Genomic DNA, 10,910 nt, shown 5'->3' with positions numbered 1-10,910 from the left:
TTGTAAAGTGCATACGGATTTGAATGTCGTAGATCCGTTGACTAAACCTCTTCCACGAGCGAAACATGATCAACACCAGAACTCTATGGGTGTACGATTCATCACAATGTAACTAGATTATTGACTCTAGTGCAAGTGGGAGACTGTTGGAAATATGCCCTAGAGGCAATAATAAAATGGTTATTATTATATTTCCTTATTCATGATAATTGTCTATTGTTCATGCTTTAATTGTGTTATCCGGAAATTGTAATACATGTGTGAATACATAGACCATAACATGTCCCTAGTGAGCCTCTAGTTGACTAGCTCGTTGATCAATAGATGGTTACGGTTTCCTGACCATGGACATTGGATGTCATTGATAACGGGATCACATCATTAGGAGAATGATGTGATGGACAAGACCCAATCCTAAGCATAGCACTAGATCGTGTAGTTCGTTTGCTAAAGCTTTTCTAATGTCAAGTATCATTTCCTTAGACCATGAGATCGTGCAACTCCCGGATACCGTAGGAATGATTTGGGTGTACCAAACGTCACAACGTAACTGGGTGGCTATAAAGGTGCACTACAGGTATCTCCGAAAGTGTCTGTTGGGTTGGCTCGGATCGAGACTAGAATTTGTCATTCCGTATGACGGAGAGGTATCTCTGGGCCCACTCGGTATTGCATCATCATAATGAGCTCAATGTGACTAAGTAGTTAGTCATGGGATCATGCATTACAGAACGAGTAAAGTGACTTGCCGGTAACGAGATTGAACGAGGTATTGGGATACCGACGATCGAATCTCGGGCAAGGAACGTACCGATTGATAAAGGGAATTGTATACGGGATTGCTTGAATCCTCGACATCGTGGTTCATCCGATGAGATCATCGTGGAACATGTGGGAGCCAACATGGGTATCCAGATCCCGTTGTTGGTTATTGGCTAGAGAGGTGTCTCGGTCATCTCTGCATGATTCCCGAACCCGTAGGGTCTACACACTTAAGGTTCGATGACACTAAGGTTATAAGGAAGGTTTGTATGTGATTACTGAATGTTGTTCGGAGTCCCGGATGAGATCCCGGACGTCACGAGGAGTTCCGGAATGTCCGGAGGTAAATATTTATATATGGGAAGTCACCATACGGTCACCGGAAATATTCCGGGGTATACCGGTACTGTACCGGGACCACCGGAGGGGTTCCGGGGGTCCACCGGGAGGGTCCACCTGCCCTGGAGGGCCTTATGGGCTGTAGGTGGAAGGGAACCAGCCCTTAGTGGGCTGGGCGCCAACCCCCCTAGGGCCCATGCGCCTAGGGTTTGGGGGGAACCCTAAAGGGGGCCCGCCCCCCTTGCTTGGGGGGCAAGCTCCCTCCCCCCTTGGCCGCCGCCCGCCCTCTAGATCTCATCTAGAGGGGAACGGCCCCCTTCCCACTTCTCCCTATAAATAGAGGGGTGAGGGGAGGGCTGTAGCACCACATCCAAGGCGCAGCCCCTCCCCTCCCCAACACCTCTCCTCCTTCGCGTGTGCTTGGCGAAGCCCTACCGGAGAACTGTCACTCCACCACCACCACGCCATCGTGCTGCTATTGGAGCCTTCTTCCTCAACCTCTCCCTCCTCCTTGCTGGATCAAGGCGTGGGAGACGTCACCGCTCCGTACGTGTGTTGAACGCGGAGGTGCCGTCCGTTCGGCGCTTGGATCATCGGTGATTTGGATTACGACGAGTACGACTCCATCAACCCCGTTCTCTTGAACGCTTCCGCTCGCGATCTACAAGGGTATGTAGATGCACTCCTCCCCTCTCGTTGCTAGTAAACTCCATAGATTGATCTTGGTGATGCGTAGAAAATTTTAATTTCTGCTACGATCCCCAACAGGTACTTCATCTTTTCTGTAGCAGCACAGATAAGTCTTGAACTTCAATAAAATAACGGAACATTTACATTTTTACCCCTAACTTGAACACACTACTGATATTTGCCCCTAATTTTTTGTTCTGCTCAAATTTGCCCCTAAAAAGCATTTTAGGTCACCCGAATACCCTTTCGTCTGGTCAAAGACGTTTGATCATTACTCTGAAGATTCATAACAAATTCGTATGCACTCAGAAAATTGTAAATAAGATATTAAAATGTTCAGTAAAACATCTTATATATGTGCATGTCATTCGCATTTATGACAAGAGTCTTGTCTAATCTTTTTTTACGGTTAATAAGATTAATGATCTATTTAGGGTGAATGCAAATGAATGCACATATAGGTGGTGAATGTAAATGGCATGCACGTCCAGATGATGTTTTCTGAACATTTTGATATCTTAATTGTATGTCTCCGAGTTCATATGAATTTGTTATAAATTTTCAAATTAACGGTCAAACGACTTTGACCAGACGAAAGGGCATCCAGGTGACCTAAAATGCTTTTTAGGGGTCAATTTGAGCACAACAAAATATTAGGGGTAAATGTGAGTAGTGGCCGGGTTCGAGTTAGGGATACAAATGCAATTGGCCCTAAAATGAATTCAGCCATGAACAACTCACTGACGATTGGGGGGGGGGTGTTAACGAGTTGCCCGGCTCGTTTAGCTCGTGATATCTAAGCTCGGTAACCTTAACGAGTGAAAAATCTTGTTCTGTTCGGCTCAGTTCACTTGAAGTTCATAACCTCAAGAGTGCTCATTGACATATATTACCACAAGCTTCTAGCAGACATCCAAATTCTCAAATATTTTGTCACAAATCAAATTCCAGTTTCTGGAACTAACTAAACACTATGGTTGATTATATTGAATAGATGGGTTAGGCTACCATGAAATGTTGCCACTTAGGGTAAGAATCTATGGTGCACTGCACTGTTTTGTATTTACTGGAGGGCAATAATAGCCCTACAATCCTTTATTACAGAATTTTTTGACCAAGCCTATTTAAATCCGCTCCCATCAGGAGTCAAACCCAGGACCTGAGGTGTACTAAGGTCACTGCAACCACTAGGATTCACGATGATGCATTGCATCGACGGGCTTAATGATCTGCTCATCAAATTTGTTAGATCATTCATTAATATTGTCGAGCTTAACAAGCTAAAATCAGTGATTGATTTGCTTCATTAAGGCGCGGGCCACAAATTTAATGACCAAGCTATTTTTGTCCATCCCTATTGAAAGGATCGATATGGTTGACTGGGGGAGTGAATAGGCAACTACCAATTTTTAGCTTTTCTTCACAAATTAGGTTTACCAATAAATAGGTTGTCTAGATGTGTAACTAGGTGAGCAACCTATATGATGCTAAGAACAACTACAACAAGTACAAGCAAAGGATACAACACAAGTAAAGCTTGCACAAAGTAAAGGTAAGAAATAACCACAAGTGGAGCCGAAGGAGACAAGGATGTGTTACCGAAGTTCCTTCCCTTTGAGGGGAAGTACATCTCTGTTGGAGCGGTGTGGAGGCACAATGCTCCCCAAGAAGCCACTAGGGCCACCGTATTCTCCTCACACCCTCACACAATGCGAGATGCTGTGATTCCACTAGTGGTGCCCCTGAAGGCGGCGACCGAACCTTTACAAACAAGGTTGGGGCAATCTCCACAACTTAATTGGAGGCTCCCAACAACACCACGAAGCTTCACCACAATGAAATATGGCTCCGAGGTGACCTCAAGCATCTAGGGTGCTCAAACACCCAAGAGTAACAAGATCCGCAAGGGATTAGTGGGGGGAATCAAATTTCTCTTGGTGGAAATATAGATCGGGGCCTTCTCAACCAATCCCTAGAAAATCAACAAGTTTGATTGGCTAGGGAGAGAGATCGGGCGAAAATGAGCTTTGGAGCAACAATGAAGATTGGGGGAGGAAGAGGTAGGTCTTCTTGAGGAAGAAGACCCCCTTTTATAGTGGGGGACAAATCCAACCGTTATGCACTGCTCTACCCGCAACAAAAAGATACTACCGCTCCAGGAGCGGTACTACTGCTTTCTACAGGAAGCACCGGAGAGTGAAGAAACAGGGGAGAACAGAGGAACGGGCGGTAGTAGCAGCGGTGGCAAGGGCGGTACTACCGCCTCTACTACCGGTCCTACTTCCGCTTGTTCTCTAGGGGCAAATAGGTAGCACGGTAGAGACCCGTAGGCACTACCGTAAAACCCGAGACGAAAAATCAAGGCCCCAACCACGAGTGGTAGTACGAGCGGGACTAGCAGCGGTACTACCGTCAATAAGCGGTACTACCGCTGCTGCCCGCGGTACTACCGCTTGCAGCACTCCACCACTTCTGCAACACAGAAGAAGGACAACTGCAAAGAGGCGGAAAGTGGCGATTGGTGCAATATGAATGTGTACGTATTGAATCCACCCAAACCTTTTCGAAGCGGACCCCCTCTTGATAGTACGGTTTTCCCTACGACTCACGTCCACCAAAAAGAAACGCAGGAAAGAAAACCGTCTTCACTTGAAACTCCGAGGGACACGAATCGTCTTGTGCCAATTGCTTGATAGTTTGAAATGCTCAATGCACACGATTAGTCTGCGAACACATTGTCATCAATCACCAGAACCACTTAGGGAGAAATATGCTCTAACACCTATCACGTACCAAGAAAAAGGTTTAGAGGTGTTTCTATAAGCTTTATGTATTAGCACATGAAGCCGCCAATCATAAGTGGCTCTACATAGATTAGCTTGTTAAATCTTGATTATACAATACTCATTTTAATATGAAGAAAAAACATAGAAAACTAAATCCCACAATTTTATGAAAAAAAGAGGAAGTACATCTTAAAAAACGAAACAAGAGAAGTAGGGGTTGTTTGGTTGCTACCCACGTTCACTCAGCCAAATCGTGGGCATACCAAAAAGTTGGCGACTGATTTGCTAGCCGAGGTTTCGCCAACGATTTGGCGTAAAAACAGATGGGATGAGTGCAGGCGGGCTGGGCTGTGCCAAAAATTTGGAACCCATCCAAACAGAACCCCAAGCCTCGGCCAACACAAATATTTTGGCTGGGCAGACCATGGCTTCGATCCAAATGGCCCTGTAGTATTTTAAAATGTGAACTAATTAAGCATTAGAATGTATAACATTCATGACCTTTTTATAAAGTGCAATATTTTTTGAAAGACATTCGCAAATTTGAAAATCTTCTTGGATTTAATAATATTCCTGATTTTTTAAAATAGAAATTTGAAATATCATTATTGAATTTAATTTATTACAAAGTTTTAAAACTATTCAATAATTTTAATAATGTTCACAGATTTAAAGCTCGTTCATGAATTTAAAATTAGAAAAAAGGAAAAACAAAAAATAGTGAAGGAAAAATAATGGAAAACAAAATAAACTGAAATAGGGAAAAAGAAATGAAAATAAAAAATGAATAAAATTAAAAAGGAAAGAAGGCATACTAGACCGACAGAGAAAACAGACACACAGAAAACCCGCTAAAACCTTTACAAAATCTAGATGCACAAGGGTGCTGCTTTATTCACAAGAAAAATGCTATTTCACGCAGCGAGCGTGGAATAATTCTAGGACCTGACGCGCACCCTCTCTGGGCCACATTCTCTGTATGAGTGGGCCCAGTACGTTTTTGTCACACCGTTTTTAGGAAGGTTCTAGAACCTCCGTGAACCAGTTTTTTCTCCTTTCCTTTGTTTTTTTCTTCTGGGTTTTTCGATCTTTTATCTTTTTCATTTCCCCTTTTTCTTTTCTGATTTCCTTTCCATTTTTATATTTTCTTTTCAATTTAACTTTCAATTTCAATTTCTGTTTACGTTTTTTTCATGTCCGTTTTCTATTCTCTTCTTATTTTTCATTTTTAGTTTATTTCTACTTTTCTACCTTTTTTATTTTCTTTATTTTCTTTTCATTTTGTGAACATCTTTCAAGTTCGTGAATATCTTTTACAGTCATTGACAGTTTCTGAATTCATGAACGTTTTATGGTTCGTGCACTTTTAAATATTTTGAACAATTTTTAAATTCGCAATATTATTTCACTAATTCGTGAACATTTTTTGAAATCTTGAAAATTCTCGAATTCGAAAAGATTTTATACAAATTCAGGAACATTTGTTGAAACTCCCTGAACATTTTCTTACTCGATGCTGATTTTTGGAATTAAGGTGAAATTTTTCGAAATTTAACAACTTTTTTGGAATTCATGAACAAATTTTGAATCAGCCCATTTTTTCGAATCGATGAACTTTTTAGAGATCTGAGTTAAAAATTATTGTTAACATTTTCATATTTTTTGAAGTCAACATTGTTTGAATCATGAACGTTTTATGAAATTCTTCATGAATAGTTTTTGTTTTGTGAACATATTGCAAATTCAAGAACAATTTTTGAAATTATTTTTGTTGAAACCTCTCATTTTTCCGATTTGGAGATGAACAATTCTCAAAGTAAAATAAATAAGTAAAAGAAAAATACAATTAAAGAAGAAGAAAAATAGGGCTGCCAAGTGCCCACACATGGGCCGGCCCAAATCATGCACGGAGGAGGGGGGGGGGGGGGGGGGGGGGCTGCGCGTTCGCTGATTATCCAGAGAGCAACTATCCAAGGGGGTTACCCCTTGCGGGGCTTCCCCAAGGGTCCTTTTTTTTGCGCATTCGCAAGGTTCACTTTCTTGGAATGCGAGTGCGCCCAGCTGTCAACATGTCGCGTGCTGAGCGCTTCCTCTTAATTTTATTTTTATTTGTACGTATTTTTTGGATTTTAAATGTTTTTTTGGTTCTTTTGGCTTTTTTGTTTTTGCCTGTTTCTTTTTATCTTTTTTCCGAAGCATACGTGTGCTTCTTGGGATAAAAATCTATGCTTTAAAGAGAAGCACAAATTGCTTCTCGTGAAAGCACATATTTCTTGAAGTACATCTGTGCTCCTCGAAAAGGAAAAAAAAAGTGCTTCCATGAGAAACACAGAGTTGCTTCTGCAAGATGCACAATTGTGCTTGTTGGAAAGGAATTTTTTTCTTCCATGCGAAGTACATTTTTGCTATTCGTGGAAGCAGAGATTTGCCTCCGCGATGTGCTTCTCGGAGAAAAAACATTGGAGCTTCTTGAAAAGGAAAAGAAGTAAAAAATCGCAACCATGCTTCCTGGCTCTATTTTATTTGGTTGCCGGGTTTTTCGGTTTTCGTTTTTATAGGATTTTTTGTTTCTCGTGGAAGCAGAGATTTTTTTTCAGATTTTTTTTCTCTGGCCTTTTCCGAACTTTTCCATCAAGACCTATTAACGTGGGATCTAGTTATGAAGATCTTGACGCGAGAAATCCAATGATGAAACCGGTTAGGAATGCGGACGCACATTTCAAGAGATATATATTTTTGGAATAATTGGAACTACAGAAAAGCAAAGAAAAAACCATGTTGCGACAAGTGGTGCACATTGTCAGCGCCTAGGAAGATGGGTGTGACCTTTGTAAGGGCTACCGTCAGTTGATGATTTTGGAGTATCCAGCGCGCTGGAAGAATTCTATTCCGTGCATGGCGCATAGAATAGTTATGTCGGGCACCCGATAGTTGCGGGCTGAACGATATCCGCAGGTTCTTTTGTGCTCCCTTAATTTTTTTGCTTTTTTTGTTTTCTCTCTTTTTCCTCTTGGTTATTTCTGGTTTTTCTCCTTTACCCCTTTTGGTTTTTATTCTTTACTTTTGTACCATATTTTCTTTTCCCATGTTATTTTTGAACACGTGATGAACGTTAAAAAATATGATAAACATTTTAAAAATACACCAAACATGTTTTCATTTCTTATTCATTTTTAGATGTTCGTTTCCTTTTAAATGTTTTGTTTTTATACACGCAAACTTGAACAATTTCTTAGGCAATGAACAATTTTAATGAAACTATGAAAACTGAAAAAATATGTGATGACCATTTCTTGGCTATACAATTGCCATACCTCAAGTAGGCAATTCACATATTTTGAATACGTGAAAATTATTTTAAAATTTTGACAGCAGTTCTTTAATACAGGATTGACATTTTTTCATATGGGTGAGAAACATTTTTCATATACACATAAAAGGGTGAGCGGCAAGGCACGGAATAGGATGTCTCATCCAAGAGAGGAGGAGCGTCACATGGGTTCATGACCGGGGGGCGGTCTCAGTCGGGAAAGAAGGGTGTGTTGATGTGGGAGAAAACTAGTGAGCTCAATATAATTAACAACGACACTGGTGCTTAGTTTCCGTCTATAGAAAATCACCCAAGTCTTTTTCTTATATAAAAGACATAAGTACGTAGAAGAAAATCCACACCTCACATATATATGCATGTCTTTAGTGCTAAAATTGGAGCTCGGTCCCTAAAAGGAAATTTGGAGCTCGGTCGTCGTGTGGGTGGGCGTTTTGGCCGGTCATATCATATAGAAATGCATGCAAAAAATTTGGCATGCACGGAGCTCTAATGGCTCATGGCCTCACAATCACATCACCAGATCATGGCCATTGCCTTGGCCTATATATAATAATCACATAATGAAACGCTGGCATCTCGATCAACACCAGCATTCATCGATCGTCTGTCACAAATTAAAGAGAAATCGACTACAAGATATGATGGCAGCCAAGCGAAAGGCTAGCGTTGTCAGGTCCCTGCTCCTCCCACTTGCCTCAGCGAGTACTCCAAGCTCTGTGGCACGGGCGAGAAGAAGGACGCCGCGTGCGCCACCATGGTCGACAAGGCCTGCGGGGGCACCGAGAAGGAGGCCAGCAGCGTCGCCCACATCGAGCACTTGTTTGCCGAGCTCTCCTCGGTCGGTCAGAAGGTGCTTCAATTCAATATGCTGTCCACGTCTGGTGGGCAGGATGCCCTCAAGGAATCCGTGGACAAGCATGGCGGCTGCCCCGGCAACAAGACGGTCTATCTATATTCTGCCCAATGCAGCGCGGACTGCAACGAGGCATGCTCTAACCACTGCGACATGGACTGCCCCTACATAGCCGCAAGATTTGGCTACATCATGGCTACACCTGCCAATAAGAAAGCCATCGACCAAGACATGGAATGCTTCAAGCGTTGCTCAAAGGAAAAGGATGCCACAAATGACAAATGCCGCGTTGCATGCAAGCTGGCTGCCTCGCTCCCTTGAAAATGCATACTCTCTCTTTTTTTAACCCATGCTTCATTCATCTCTCTTTTTTTTTTTAAACGTGCCGTCTTATTCTCGTAAAATCTATCTATCTATCTATAAATAAAAGAGCAGCAAGTAAACCTTTTACTTTTCTCTCTGAGTCGTCTCAACTCACTTGTTTGAATTGCATCACAACATATATCTCCCTGGCATGCTGAAATGAGAGGATATATCTCTACCTTCACATTACCGTATATATAGGGTAACGTCTTACGCGACATATATTGGGTACATACAAGCAGTGACGTATCAAGAAAGAAAATGAAGGGTGGGCCCAAAGTTTACGCTCGGAAAACTGGACCCTCTTTTGAAGAAAAAATCCTTTTGTGCAGAAAAACTGATTTTTTTTTTCTAGATTACTACCGGAAACATGTACTCCCGCTGTTCCACAATCATTTCTGCAACCTAGTTTAGGTTGCTAAAACGTCTTACATTGTGGGACGGAGGGAGTGGTATTTACTAGGTTTTTTTTTGGATTTTGTGAAAAATATCAAATTATGAACAAAAGTTTGAATTATTTAGCAAAATATCCATTCTCCTTTCATTAGGACACTCAAACTTCTTATGCCCCCTGCCACCACACCTGAACCACACAATATCACTCGTACGAGAGTTAGAAGCACGAGACGATTCAACCTTGGATTGAGTTACTTCCTTCGTAGCCGACTTAGAATCTGATTTGAAACCACTATTACCACCACCTTCTCGCTGATAATTACGTCGCATCGAGTTTGATAAATTATCATGACCACCACGACGCTTTACTTGCTGCTCTGCTCGAATGGCATGGTCTAATAACCCCTATAATCCATTATATTCTAGCATATCGACACGATCTCGTATCTCTGATTTCAAACCATGCATGAATAGTGCCATTGTAGCCTCTTCTTGCTCCTCCACCCCTGTACGAATCAATAATATTTCCATCTTCTTATAATACTCCTCAACACTAGAGTTACCTTGTCAAAGCTGCTGCAAGCGTGTGTACAAGGTCCTAGTGAAGTGTCCTGGAACAAAGTGTCTCTTCATAATACTCTTCATCTGATTCCAAGACTCCGGACGTCCTCCCGCGCGACATAGTTGGTTCCACCATATTAAAGCATAGCCCGTGAACTCATGCAGCACGAACCTTTTTCTCCTCGGTGTAACGCTGTCCATCGAAAATCTGATCCACGTGCATCTCCTACTCCAAATAATCATCCGAGTTGTCTTTGCCGCTAAACGACGGTATGGAAATTTTTATTCTTCCAATACCATCATCTTTGTAGGCGCGCAGCGGACGTTCATGTCCTCCCCCATGGTGTAGGCCACCTTCATGATGGTTATAAGCACGCCGCACATGCTCATAATAACTTCCAGCCCCCTCAGACTGATGGTCTTGATGCTCACCATTGTTGCGAACTTGTTCGCCTACCCGCTGTCCAGATAATTACCGATGACGACGCGATGCAGCAGACCCATCACTAGGTGGTGAACGTGGTCTCAATCGATGAACGGCCTCAGTCAAATCAGCAATCTTTTTTCCTAGACTTTCCTCAACCTTGTCGATGCGTCTCTCCACTCGATTGAGCACATAGTCACGAGTTGCCTCCAATCCTAGCACAATAGCCGATGCAATACTCTGATCATAGGTGGGCAAGGGCAGCTCGTCTTCTACATCTCCTTCATGTGCACCGTGCACACTTGAATTTGATTTCTATGAATTCACCATTGCGGCAACTCAAGTAGATCAATTCAAAAAACCAGAGAACAAAAATTGTACCGTGATAAACCTTACTCTGATACC

The 10,910-nt window shown here is 42.2% G+C and overlaps 1 protein-coding gene across 1 annotated transcript; it reads left to right on the top strand.

Moving 5' to 3' along the window:
* Window positions 1-7,392: 7,392 nt before the first annotated feature.
* Window positions 7,393-9,221, top strand: LOC123050910 (uncharacterized). Its single transcript, XM_044473618.1, has 2 exons — window positions 7,393-7,419; window positions 8,573-9,221. The coding sequence occupies exons 1-2, from the start codon at window positions 7,393-7,395 to the stop codon at window positions 9,080-9,082; spliced, it is 537 nt and encodes a 178-aa protein (XP_044329553.1). The 3' UTR covers window positions 9,083-9,221.
* Window positions 9,222-10,910: the final 1,689 nt, after the last annotated feature.

Source organism: Triticum aestivum, chromosome 2D (assembly GCF_018294505.1).
Source record: "Triticum aestivum cultivar Chinese Spring chromosome 2D, IWGSC CS RefSeq v2.1, whole genome shotgun sequence".
NCBI classification, from domain to species: domain Eukaryota; kingdom Viridiplantae; phylum Streptophyta; class Magnoliopsida; order Poales; family Poaceae; genus Triticum; species Triticum aestivum.
Note: the sequence above shows the minus strand (reverse complement) of the source record. Positions and strands in the feature narration are given on the sequence as shown.

Coding starts and splice junctions, on each gene's coding strand:
- LOC123050910 (XM_044473618.1), top strand. CDS start 7,393: ATGGGTGTGACCTTTGTAAGGGCTACC. Junction 7,420..8,572: donor TGACCTTTGTAAGGGCTACC/GTCAGTTGATGA, acceptor GCGAAAGGCTAG/CGTTGTCAGGTCCCTGCTCC.